The 14649-nt window shown below is 38.3% G+C and overlaps 1 protein-coding gene across 4 annotated transcripts in view; it reads left to right on the plus strand.

Moving 5' to 3' along the window:
- Positions 1–14649, plus strand: part of nlgn2a (neuroligin 2a) — a 248988-nt gene that overhangs the window by 134512 nt on the left and 99827 nt on the right. For 3 of the 4 annotated variants that reach the window (XM_084404865.1, XM_084404864.1, XM_084404866.1), the window contains one exon: positions 6346–6399. The exons of the other annotated variant lie outside the window; for it this stretch is intronic. In XM_084404865.1, the coding sequence (XP_084260991.1) occupies positions 6346–6399 (54 nt within the window). The remainder of the gene's footprint in view (positions 1–6345; positions 6400–14649) is intronic. 4 annotated transcript variants of the gene reach the window in all.

The raw sequence follows: 14649 nt of genomic DNA on the forward strand, positions 1-14649 counted from the left end.
TGGAGGCGGGGTTCATTTGCATATTCATAGAACCGCGTATACTAAATGAGGCAAGAATGTAGACTTACATTCAAGCTATTTTAAGGCATGACTTCTTTTTTTGTAGATTTCTTTTACAAGGATTTTTTTTTTTTTTTTATATGTCATTTTGGTGATTTTGGTGAGTTTTAAGGGATAAACTGATTGACTACAGGGGGACTGTAAAAAAAAAAAGTTTAGTTTGGATTATCTCTGTAATAGTGGACTGTTTAAGTGCATTAGTTCGTAGAATATGATGTTAGAACAGGCATTATAATGGGCTCTCGGCTCATGTCAGCTGTATGCAGGATTTAAAGAGCCTGATGTCAGTCTTATGACAGTTCTCTGCAGTCTTTATAACTGAGCAGGCAGATATTTTTCGCCAGGCATCATGTTTCTCTGGAGACCCAGCTTTAATTCGGAGCGGCGGGGGTTACCGGGGAAACAGTTTTAACCTTCATGCTGTCTGCATCTGCACCGCACCTAAATGTCATCCCATCCAGCTCTGCTCTGTTCAAATACTCCTCTTTTCACACATTCACTCCATCCCAGTCACCTTATCTCTGTGTGTACCTCCCTCTCTTTCTCTCTATCTACACCAAACACTCCTTCCACCTTCATTTCATCCTCTTCCACTCCTCTTTTTCTCTATTTCTCACTTGTGCTCTCTATAAATGTATAATATTACCGTGGTTTTTTGGACGTTGTTCCATGGCAGTTCTGTGGCTTTTTGGACACTACCACGATTATAATATAATGGTGTTACAGCAGTGATTCACAGTTTGAATGATAATTTATTATTTAAATACTTTGAATCCATCCTGCAGCCCCCTTGTTTGATAACCACTGCTATGGAGAAAAATCATAACATATGAATATGATAATCATACTGGACCATGTGTTTATCCAGACGCTTTCCCACAGAGGATGCGTTGTGTTGTCTCGCTGCCCTGGCAATGATTTTGCACACAAAACGAACTTCTGAAACTAATTTCAGACAGGCAGCATAACACTCTAATAATCTACTACAAAACAGAGAGAGCTTTGTTGATGTCTAATTACTACAATACTAATTCTTGCTTTTATATTTTAGCTCAAGCTGAGCATTGAGCACAGAGGATAGTGGGATATTATAGGCAGCGAAGGATAGATCAATGCTGCCTTCAAAAATCGATCAGCTGAAGGGATCTCAGTAGATGGGATGTGACACGATCATAAGACTCGGACGTGGCTTGTCGCCTTCCTACCTCCCAATGCTGTAGAATTTTTCAGCTTTCGGATCCATAATTTAATTCCAATCGTGCTCCAACACACCTAGCTGTAATTAAGTCAAACTGATTAGTTGATATTCAGGTGCTTTTAATTAGAGTTGAAACTAAAGTCTGCAGAAAACTGGCTCTCCATGACCAGGATTGAGGAACCCTGGCTTAGGCTGTGCATGTTATTACGCAATGTTAACCAATGGTCAAATGCAGTAGCTGTTGAGGAATAGCTTTATTTGATCAAACTCACAGTCATTTGGCCTCTTTTCTGATATGTATAGCAAACATTCAATCAATTCAAATAATTACTTTTGGTCACCTTTTACATCTGTCTGTGGGTTTTGCAAATATTTAACCAATGAAAAGTATTAAAAAGAGCATGTGGCTAAACTTTGTAACTCCGTTGGATCCTCAAACTGTCAGTCAAACCTCATAGCTCCGCCCCCCTCGATAGTGAATGAAGTGCTGCACGCAGTTTAGAGCGTCTCTGCTTGTTTGCAATGCAATGGTAAATAAAGAACTGGTTATTTGAATAAGTACATTGCTTTCTTTACGCTCAAGAAACAACAAAGGCTAATATTTTATGTATTTGAGGAGCGGAGAGTGTCTTAGTCTGGTATTTGTCATCGAGTCATAGCCAAAATTGTCTACAATAGCAATAACATCATGACGAATGACAGAAACAACTAACTTTATAACCTGTAAGTTGATGAAAACATAATGCGATGCACTTACTGCCTCAGATGCAGCCGTTCTAATGATGGACAAAACATGTACTGTGTGTTTTGTGTTCATTTGAGACTCCATTGAGCTTGATTTTGGTAAAATGTTAATAATATAAATAATGTCAGATGCAAGTGTTTGGCCTTACATAAAGCCTCATTGTCAACTTTGACAACGCAGTGTTTAATTGTTTAAAGAATGCAAGGTTTTTTTTCCCCAGTTCCTTAAATGTAGTGTTTTTGAGATACGAGGTTTGCGCCCCACCGCAACCATATTTAAAATACTACGTTATTACCGTCAGACCATTACTTTTTGTCTCTCTTTTAATCTGTCTCTGCATCTTTCGTCTTTTAGTACCAAGAATCTTCCTCAGCACTTTATCAAAGCGCATAAACCCCCGAAATCATTACAGATCCAAGCTGGACTGCAGCAATACTCAGTTTAATAGAAATGCCTCTAATGCTAATTCCAATTTACATCTCCCCACGTCGTATATTAGAAACACACTTCACACACCAGGTCGGCCAGGCATCTTTAATGCTGTTAAATAGAGCTCAATTATATCCAGTCTATCAAAGTCACTTGGGTGCTCTCTTTCTATCGGCGCTCTAATTTCTACCCATTTCCACTCAGGAGAAGCTGAGAGGCATGAAAACATCAGGTGGAAGCCATCTGGCTATCTCATTCCTCTTTCAAGCTGATTTTCTGAATCGTATTTCTGTAAAGAGGTTGAGCCACAGGTAGCAGATTGAACTCATATCCCCCCGTTTGGGATATCAGAGGAGAGGGTACATTTCTGCTAGAGCGCTCCGGTCCACAGACACCTGTGGTCGGCCTGATTACGAGCCCTGACATCTAACACTGAGGGAGTGTGTAATTCCACTGGCATCTGCTGATGAGCCTCGCTGTGTGTGTGTGTGAAAGCATTTACTTTCAGTTATGTATACACACGTACACACACTCAGATGCACAAGTATCGATTAAAGCCCAGTTTTACATAAAAACACACACATGCTAAATGATGTACACAAACCTTCATATCACAAACATCTCATGTACTACATGCTACATGCACACACACTCAAATGCATGCATCACTGGCTGTATTGTTAAAGCAGATGTGCAGAAGAGCGTCACGTGTGCAGATTCTCACCCTGCTGGTGTTTTTCTGCCCTGTGAAAGGCCAGAGGGCAGAGCAAGGTCACAACCAGGAACTGGGGCTGAAATAATAGATTACATAAGCACTTCACTAAAGAGAGAAGAGAGAAGGCAGGCTTGGAAAAAGAGGTTATGCGGAGAGAAATGATGAGAACAGATGATCAAAAAAAAATAAAAAAATTGGATGCAGCCGAGGAGAGAGGAAATGAATATGAGAGAGGAAAGGGACGGTCGAGGATGAATTTGGGAGCAATATCTCCATCCAGGTAGAAATCAGTGAGTGGAAAGTAGAAATGAGCCTCTTGAAATGGATGAAATTGATTTTGGAAGGTTGAAGGGCCAACCTGAGACAAAAATTATATATATATATATATATATATAAATGTTTTGGAGTCAGTAAGATTTTACTTTTCAGAAATTAATACTTTTGTTCAGCAAGCACGCATCAAATTTAAAAGTCACAGTAAAGATATTAATAACGTTACAAAAGATTTCTGTTTAAAATAAGTGTTGCTATTCATCAAAGAATTCTGAAAAAAATGACCATGGTTTCCAATTAGCAAATCATCATATTAGAATGAATTTTGAGTGTTCATGTGACACTGAAGACTGGAGTAATGATGCTGAAAATTAAATTAACTGAGCAGTAAAGTAATATCAATATAAAAAACTATATATACATTCACACCAACACAAATATTCACACATGGCCAAAAGTTATGTACGACCTAGGAGAAATTACCTTTATTCAAATATGATTACGTACATAAATATATAATTAAAATAGTATAAAACACTCCCTCCTTTTAATGTTCACACACAGTTGAATCTCATTCAACATCCTGTCGTTTGGTTTTCCTCTCAGTCAGATTACCTTTTGACACCAAGCGCCCCATCCTGTCATCGCTGGACAGGGGAGCCGTTGTGGACTCCTCTCTAAACTCCTTTCTGGCCAGACTTTCTCTCTTGTGTGTTTGATTGACAAGATATTTCCCTCGGTCAGCGAATACACACATTGTCCCCTGTTTTTACTCTCCATGTCTTCTAGAGCAAGACAGATCTGATATGTCTTTCTCTCACACATACATGCACTCTTTTTCTTCTTAAATGTCAAGTAAGGACGGCCATGTCCAGTAGAGAGACCTCTTCATTATTTTTCTGTATGTATCTCTCTCTTTCACTGTCTTTCTCTCTTTGACAGGCATTTTCCAGGTCAGCCCACACAGAAAGAAGTCTAAAAAGGGTCTAAAAATATCTTTATAATGCATTCTCTGACAAAAATGATTTGTTTCATGAGGTTACACTCCTTTCTACTCTTCCACTCGTATCTGCACCTGTTTATTTCCCTGTGGAATTCAGAAACCTGATTGTTTTATTTAATTACATTTTTTATAAATTATTTTGTGAGCATAAACCAATTCAATTAATTAGAAAAAACATTATTTGATTAAATCTTTTAAAATCCTAACATTTTCTTTTTATTTCCAGGTTTAATGGGGTTATTACAAATTTTGAGGTTAACTTATAATGTTAATCAAGTTTTTTTTGCACAAAAAATGATTATTTTCAACCTTCATTCTGAGCCTCTGTCTGAAATGATCAGTTTTTAAGGGGCGGCTCCTTTAAGGCTTGTTAGTAAACGCCCATTAGGTGTTTTGAAAACATGATCGATATAAAACTCTACTTTACATAAAAAAGCATTATGAAATCATTTACTTACAGTTTGTGCTGCAGCTTCTGTCAGATTCAACACAGTCGCTGCTTCATCTTTCAACAAAAGTTTCTTTGTGAACTCTTAATTACACTGAGTCTCGTTTACTAAACAAAATGCCCCGAACAAACATTTAATCATCCGAAGTGATCTGGGACGATATTAAAATGAACCATTCACTTGTTCCTTCTGAAGTCTCTACAGAGACCCAAGCGAGCTGTTTAAACTGGACGAGACAAAGCGAACGTTCTTTCACTCGTCCATTTGTCCCGTTGTCGACAGAATCAAGTGACAGAAACATAACACACATCTGTAAACTGTATCAGTGTAGACAGCGTCAGATTGTAATGGGTTCTATGTTTTTGACATGACGCTCACATCCAGTGTAGGAAAACGTCAGCCGTTAAGCGATCCAGTGGGCGGAGCCTATGAGGAGATGATGTAGAACTCTTCATCAATGTCTTGCTCTGGAGGCAGTCATATGCAAATGTATTTGCCCGTGTGACGTCACAAATCCTGCAATATCAAAACTAACCGTTTTTGGAGCGTGATTAAATAAATGCTTTGTTTATAATGAGGAGGACATTTTAAACTATGAAACTTTTTTACAAGTCAAAGGACTCTTTAAATTAGATCCTAGATTTTCATTTTGGTCTCAGTCTGATGAAATGAGTATATTTTTGTTCGCAAGTGTTTCAGAACATTAAAAAAGAGCTTATTATTATAATTTGAGATGGTGTTACAGTTTTATTTTTGTGCTGTGTATGTATAGAAATGCTAAACTCCCAGTTTACACACAAAGACAACAGTGTCAACACTGTGTGTGTGTGTGTGTGTGTGTGTGTGTGTGTGTGTGTGTGTGTATGTGCGAGCACAGCACCCTCTGTTCCCGCGTTTCCCTAGAGGCTGTTTGAGCCGTGTGTGTGTGTGTGTGAGAACACGTGCCTGGTGTGTTATGCCCACCTTCCCTCAGGTCCTCTTCTCTACCACCTCTCACACTTTCAAAGCGAGGCGGATGATAGCTTGACCGGAGCGAAAGGAGGGAGGAGGACTCGGGTGGGAATGGGAATTCTTGTTTTTCATACCTCAGAGGTTAATTCCTGATTCCTCCACATTGATTTTGACTTCATCCCCGGAAGCCAAACAAGCCGTCGGAACGGCATCGAGTGAAGCTGGTGTTAAAGAACAGCAGAACAATGGCGAGAGAGAATATTCCCAGATCTAACATTAAACTACTTTGATCTTGTAGCCCGATTTGTGTCTTTCTTGATATTCTGTGTTTATGATGCTTTTTGTTGTTTGCCTTTGCTTTTCTTTTTGTCACCTTTTGAAAAGAATGAGAACAATAACCTCTTGCTGATTTCTTGTTTTTTGCTCTTTCTTGTTTTCTTTTTTTGATTTTTCTCTTGCCACAGTAATCTTTTTTTGAATTTTCTCTTTTCTCTTTTTCCCTCCTTTTTGTCTTAACCCTAGGTCCACTCACAAAAAAACACGATGAATCAACACTGAACCGGCCACGAGATGAAGGTATTTTTGTTGCATGTTTTTCCTTTTTTCTTGTCTTTTTGTTTTTTTTAGTCATTTTTGGCAAATTAAAAAGCAAACAGCCTTTCTTTGGTAGTGATGAAGAGTATATGAAGGAACCACATGTGCATATATGTGTGTGTATGTCTGTGTGGAACGAGGTGAAACTTTCTCGTTTGACTTTGGAAAGAGACGCGCGACTTCCGAAAGTTGAAGATGATGGCAGAAAAAGCACTGTATCTTCATTAAATGAGAAGAAACAAAGGTTTTGAAGTGTAATACCCCGTACTGCTGTCTGAAGCACAATTTTACAGCAGTTGCTTTATGATGTTTTTCAAGACTCTGAGCGATTATTAGGCTATAAACTTATCTCCAACTCTCACGAAGACAGAGGTGTTTTCACTGTGTTTTGTCAGTGTGAATAGTTCTCTGGATGCGGTAGTAAAGACCAGCCGATAAATCAGGATGCGGAGGAAAGCTGGAAAAACACAGATACACACACATGGATCAGCACATGTTGTCATCTTTTATCTGGGAGATTGCTATTAATGTTCATTTTTTTGAACTCCTTTCTTGAGAGCAATGTGTGTTTTTGCCCTGATGTTCCTTCTTGTGTTTACCAAAGATGTTTTTTTTTTTTTCTTCTTCTTCTTTTTCTTCTTCCCTCTCAGTCTTGCTGTTTTTACCTATAGTTCTTTGGGAATGTGAAAAGATGGGATTGAAAAAGCTCTGAAAAATATCCTTGTTTTTCATGCAATTTGACACTCGTTGGTTTTATTGCACTGGTAAACTGCTGGTTGGGTCATTGAAAGCTTGTGGCATCACTGGAATTGAATCATGGACTCTATTACGACTTTATTAATACATGATGATGATGATGATAAGTGTGGAGAGTAAAATATCTGGGATGAAGGTCAGCCACAAAGATAGAGTGTGGATGTCCATCCGTCTGTCAATAAATAAAGTATTATATAAGTACTAATAATAATTGATATACATTTTATATAAGTATACTTTTTATTTATTTAGGATGTGTTTTACCAAATAAGGAGCATCTATGGTGTGTGTGTGTGTGTGTGCGCGCGTGCAATTATATAAGTACATATACATTTTCTAAATAAATTTGTATTTGTTTTATATAATGTTCAGTATAATTACTTATAGAAATAAGTAAAAGTAGATAGTCACTAGTTACTTCAGTGTATGAGGGGCCGTACAAGCCAAAATCCATTCTTCTACTCTCACACACATACATTCTCCTTTCACATAAATACATTAATATAAGTACATGAGAATGAATGAGTGTGACAGTAGAAATGTATGTGTGTGAGAGTATAAATGTATGTATATGAAAGGTGAATGTATAAGTGTGACAGTATAAATGTATGTATGTGAAAGGAGAATGTATGTGTGCGAGAGTAGAAGAATGAATTTTGGCTTGTTTGGCTCTTCATATCGGTGTGTGCGTATATATATATATATATATATATATATATATTTAATTGTATATGTACTTATATAAATGTATATGCATTTATATAATTGCATACACACGCACACTGAGCTTAAAAAATCCATGTATGAGACCTAATATGTCATACTGTGTAGTAGTGGTATCGTGTCCTTAGCGTAATAATCTGTTTGGTTGTAAAATGTATTAACTGTATAAAAAATGAAATCGAATGTATCTATACCTGAATCGTTCACAGAGCGCATACGCAGATGTTCAACTAATAAAGATCTTCATCGCTTGCAAACAATAGGATTCATCTGCAGATTTGCTTTCAGTTGACTGGCAACTTCATCCAATGCTCTTGATGTTCTTATATTTCCTGACTAATTCGCAAACCAATTTACACAGTTTTGCCAACTTATTTGATGAAGTCTTTGAATAGAATTAACTCAAAAGAGTGATTAATTTGTGAACTGGACATTGCTCATGCCCCAGAAAAAGTTGACCTTGTGCTCGGAATAAACTACGCATTTCTTAGCATGTATTACATTAAAATAAAGTAACGAAAGGAACGTCGCCCAGCGTAACAAAGTAAAAGTGCAGTTTTTTCATTAGAAATGTACTCGAGTTAAAGTGGAAGTACTCACATCTACTCTGAAAAGTACACATTTTCCCAAAATGTACTCAAGTGTAACAGAATAAATGTAGTTCATTGCGATCCACCTCTTATAATTAATTGATTAATTAATCAAATGAGGAATATTTTGCATATATATATATACAGCGGGGAAAACTTGCCGATTTTGCAGGTTTTCCCACTTACAAAGCATGTAGAAGTCTGTAATTTTTATCATAGGTACACTTCAACTGTGAGTGACGGAATCTAAAACAAAAATCCAGAAAATCACATTGTATGATTTTTTTGTAATTAATTTGCATTTTATTGCATGACATAAGTATTTGATACATCAGAAAAGCAGAACTTAATATTTGTTACAGAAACCTTTGTTTGCAATTACAGAGATCATACGTTTCCTGTAGTTCTTGACCAGGTTTGCACACACTGCAGAAGGGATTTTGGCCCACTCCTCCATACAGACCTTCTCCAGATCCTTCAGGTTTCGGGGCTGTCGCTGGGCAATACGGACTTTCAGCTCCCTCCAAAGATTTTCTATTGGGTTCAGGTCTGGAGACTGGCTAGGCCACTCCAGGACCTTGAGATGCTTCTTACGGAACCACTCCTTAGTTGCCCTGGCTGTGTGTTTCGGGTCGTTGTCATGCTGGAAGACCCAGCCACGACCCATCTTCAATGCCAAGATCTCGCGATACATGGCCCCATCCATCCTCCCCTCAATACGGTGCAGTCGTCCTGTCCCCTTTGCAGAAAAGCATCCCCAAAGAATGATGTTTCCACCTCCATGCTTCACGGTTGGGATGGTGTTCTTGGGGTTGTACTCATCCTTCTTCTTCCTCCAAACACGGCGAGTGGAGTTTAGACCAAAAAGCTCTATTTTTGTCTCATCAGACCACATGACCTTCTCCCATTCCTCCTCTGGATCATCCGGATGGTCATTGGCAAACTTCAGACGGGCCTGGACATGCGCTGGCTTGAGCAGGGGGACCTTGCGTGCGCTGCAGGATTTTAATCCATGACGGCGTAGTGTGTTACTAATGGTTTTCTTTGAGACTGTGGTCCCAGCTCTCTTCAGGTCATTGACCAGGTCCTGCTGTGTAGTTTTGAGCTGATCCCTCACCTTCCTCATGATCATTGATGCCCCTCGAGGTGAGATCTTGCATGGTGCCCCAGACCGAGGGAGATTGACCGTCATCTTGAACTTCTTCCATTTTCTAATAATTGCGCCAACAGTTGTTGCCTTCTCACCAAGCTGCTTGCCTATTGTCCTGTAGCCCATCCCAGCCTTGTGCAGGTCTACAATTTTATCCCTGATGTCCTTACACAGCTCTCTGGTCTTGGCCATTGTGGAGAGGTTGGAGTCTGTTTGATTGAGTGTGTGGACAGGTGTCTTTTATACAGGTAACGAGTTCAAAAAGGTGCAGTTAATACAGGTAATGAGTGGAGAACAGGAGGGCTTCTTAAAGAAAAACGAACAGGTCTGTGAGAGCCGGAATTATTACTGGTTGGTAGGTGATCAAATACTTATGTCATGCAATAAAATGCAAATTAATTATTTAAAAATCATACAATGTGATTGTCTGGATTGTTGTTTTAGATTCCGTCTCTCACAGTTGAAGTGTATCTATGATAAAAATTACAGACCTCTACATGCTTTGTAAGTGGGAAAACCTGCAAAATCGGCAGTGTATCAAATACTTGTTCTCCCCACTGTATATATATATAATATTTTTAGGATGAGGATGTCCTCAATTGGACAACAAACTCTTTATTTTATGTATCCTTAAAGTGCTTTTCTTAGGTTTGAGATTGGGGTTTGAGGTTTGGTCTATAATCAGCATAATTATGTTTTGTACTAACAATAGAGTTCTATCCTCATATAGAAAGATAAATGTATGCAAGTGTTTGTCAGGTGTTTATAGGAAATGCTATTTGTGAGCATGGTAGTGTTAAGCTGCTGAAAACAGGATTGAGAGAAAGAGTGACGTCTGAGCGTGGGTTTGTGCGTGTGTGTCTGAGTGAGTGAGTGAGTGTGTGTGTGATTAGTATACGCTTCATCCAAAAGGTGGGTGTCGAGACAGAGGTGTGTGTCCACCTGAGCCCAGCTCATTATTCAGGCTGCGTGTCACATCATTATCAACACGAACACACACTCACACACTTGAAATTTACAGCTTCATGCTCGCTTTCTCCCGCCTTTCACTCTCCGTCTGTGTCACTTTATAAATTGTTCAGCTAGACAGTGTCGAGCACGACCTCATACTCAACACCAGTCTATCAACACCTCAGTCCAGATCAGGTGGATTGAACAAACCGAAGGCTGTAGGACCCTGAATCCGTGGACTCCTCTTCCCCGTCCACAACAGCCCTAAACTGCTCCGATACAAGCAATCTGTTTAGGGGTTATGCTGTTCACGGCTCACCGCACGCAGGGTCTTTCCTTTTAGTATATATGAGACATGTGTAACAGAGCAAAACGAATGTTGGTACAATTTCGGTTTGGAGATCCATTGTTTTATTAATGATAAATCAATGTATTGACCAGGTTGATTAATCAATTTGATAATTTGTTTTTAGATATTTTGTTGTTCCCACATGACTTAAAGGCACAATATGAACGATTTTTGCATTAAAATATCCAAAAACCACTAGCACAGTGTTATATATTATGTCAACTTGTGTACTTACATTATTCCAAATGTTTCCAACAAGGTTTAAATGCAGAGAAATTCGCAACTTTAACCAGTGAAACGACCCTCCTCATTGCGTCGCCTGTCACAGTGTCCGCAGTGACGCTATAACTTTACCAATCAGTGATTGGCTCTTAGAAGGCGGGATGTATTACGCCATATTGTTGCAGTTTCTCCCATTCATAAGTAATAGGAGTGAACCGTCTTTCTATATCTATAGACTTTGGTAATATGTCTGAATACTGAGGCTGCGTCCGAAATCGCATATTCTCTTGAGTAGGTACTTATTTTAAATACTGAACGTAATCTGGACGTACTACATCCGCCATGTTGTCATTATCATGTGACCTACCAGCATCAATTGCGTCGCTTCCCTGTCATTCACAGATCCTCTCCTGTGGCCTCATGGGACAGTAAAGTGTCCATCATATGCACACTTCAGAATCTCACCAGAAGTAGTAGGTCATCCGGGTGCTTTTGTCTACGAGTACTGTGAATTTGGACATACTTCATTTGTCACATACTGTTTTTTGCCTACCATATACAGTTGTAATCAAAATTGTTCAACCCCCATTTCAAATCAGGTTTATTGGCTACATTTACAGACTTACCGCTGTTTGCAAGGAACAAATCAAACAAAAGTAATTGAAATAGCTCAACACAACAAATGTTTCAAGTGGTTTCCCCAAATTCAACTGAATTTTTTTTTAAACATTACAACTTTTAATGACTTCTGCAGTCTCAAAATGAATTCAACCCCCTTAATATAATCCCTCCAACAGCACAAATCTGCAAAACTGGTGCTGTCTCAAGCACACCTGATGCAAATAATCAAGGGCTTCATTAGTTGCACCAGGTGTGCTTGAGCTAGAACACATGAAATATCTTAACAGGCAAGGTTTGTTGAGTGTCATGTTTGACTGCATGTTAGAAATATGGTCAAAAGAATGAACCAAAAGGTTAAGAGAAGACATCATCACCCTTCACAAACAAGGACCAGGATACAAAAAGGTAGCGAAGGCACTAAATATCCCTAGAGAGTTCAAAGTTAAAGGAACAGTGGTTACTCTACCTGGACAGAGCAGAAAAAGGAAGCTTTCAACGGCTGCAACCAGATTTCTGAGAAGGCAGGTTCAGAAAAACCCTCGAGTGACCGCAAAAGACCTGCAGCAAGACTTGATGGCACCAGGCACTGGGGTTTCAGCTTGCTCAGAAAGGCCAGAACTCCAAGACTACACCACTACTGACCCAAAAGCGCAAGAAAAGTCAGCTCCAATTTGCTCAAAATCATATAAATAAGCCACAGAAGTTTTGGGATGTTCTGTGGAGTGATGAAACAAAACTTTTTTTGATGAAACGAAACAGAAATTTCTTCCCCTATGGATCAGGAGGTCTAGAGGAAGAAGAATGAAGCATATGCTGAAAAGAACCCTCTGCCTACAGTTAAGCGTGGTGGTGCTCGTGATGCTCTTTACATCCTCTGGCACTGGAAACCAGCAGTGTGTGGACGGCAAGATGGAATCATTGAAGTATCAGGAAATCCTAGGAGAAAACGTCATGCCGTCAGTGAGGAAGCTGAAGCTTGAGCGTCATTGGACCTTCCAACAGGACAATGATCCCAAGCATACCTCAGATTCCACCAAGGCTTGGTTGCAGAAGTAGTCCTGGAAGATCCTACAGTGGCATCACAGTCACCTGACTTGAACCCCATAGAAAATCTCTGGTGGGATTTAAAGTAAGGTGGTTGCAGGACGTAAACCCAAGAATATTACTGAACTGTAGGCCAATGCTCATGAGAACGCTGACAGAAGCTGCTGTCTGGTTCTACATCTCGATTGCAGCAGGTCATAACAGCGAAAGGGTGTTGTATTCTAAGTACTAAAGATGCTTCCCATGAAGGAGTTGAATAATTTTGAGACTGCAGAAGTCATTAAAAGTTGCATTTTCAGTTGAATTTGGGGAAACCACTTGAAACATTTGTAGTGTTGAGCTATTTCAATTACTTTTGTTTGATTTGTTCATTGCAAACAGCTGAGAGTCTGTACATTTTGCCAATAAACCTGATTTTCAGTGGGGGTTGAATAATTTAGATTACAACTGTATAGGGAAGATTTCGGATGCAGTCATAGTATTCGAAAAACTGAAGGTGAAAATTACCGGGATACACAACAGTTTTTAACATTGATAATAATAAGAAATGCTTCTTGAGCAGCAAATCAGCACTTTAGACTGATTTCTGAAGGATCGTGTGACACTGAAGACTGGAGTAATGATGCTGAAAATTCAGCTTTGATCACTGGAATAAATTACACTAAATTTTTAAACAGTAGTGGACAATTTGATGATACTGAATATATCAACATTTTCCAGTTCTCTGGTTTGTAGACCATATAAAGGCCATAATTGCTGACCACTAAACTGTTACAGGCACTGATAAATAAGAATTCGGCATAAGCTCACAGTTTACTGCTAAATTTCAATAAAGCTGTATCGTTTAGAAGTTGTTCTTCACTGGTTCCTGAACAAGTCTTTCATGGATGGTTACCCTGATTTATAAACTGATTAGCACTAACAAAACTAGTGCGCCTGCAGCAATCAGTGTCTGATTGGTTGAGGGAATTAACACGCTTCAACCAGACTGCGGCAGCACAGCTTTGTGTAGTTTAGCATAACAAAACTAGATTGTTTTTGTCAACACACGACACCACAGAGATTTATTTTGGTTTCTGGGTTGCGCATTTGATAGCAGTCGTATCTTTACTTCTCGCCACAATTTGCTGGCCATTAACTTTACCTAACATAAATATATAAAAATAGATATATAAATACACTACCGTTCAAAGGTTTGGGGTCTGTAATATGTTTTAAATTTTCAAATAAATGCAGCCTTGCCGTAAAATACGGTAAAACTGTAATATTGTGAAATATATTTACAATTTTAAATAATTGTTTTCTATTTTAATGTATTGTAAACTGTAATTTATCCATGTGATCAAAACTGAATTTTCAGAATCGATACTCCAGTCTTCAGTGTCACGTGATCCTTCAGAAATCATTCTAATATGCTGATTTTCTGATTATTATTATAAATGTTGAAAACAGTTGTGTTCATTTTTTCAGGACACTTTTGATAAATTTAATATCTCCCTGCTGAATAAAAGTATTAATTTCTTAAAAAAATATATTAAAAGTACAATCTTATGTTAATGAATGTGAGTTTTAATTTAAATGTGTAAAAAAATATTGTTAACACAATTTTAAATTATTTAAATATATAAAACATTTTTATGACAAATATTAATTATGTTTCTGCTTTATGAATTTTTATGGTACAAAGACCTCTTATATGTCAAAAGATCAAGACAAATATGATTTCTCATGTCATGACCCCTTTAAGTAGTTTTAATGCTAAGGCAACATTTATAATTTATAATTATACGTTTTTCATCTAATATTTGATTTCAAATACGGAAAAC

Source organism: Rutilus rutilus (genome assembly GCF_951802725.1).
Source record: "Rutilus rutilus genome assembly, chromosome: 3".
NCBI classification, from domain to species: Eukaryota; Metazoa; Chordata; class Actinopteri; order Cypriniformes; family Leuciscidae; genus Rutilus; species Rutilus rutilus.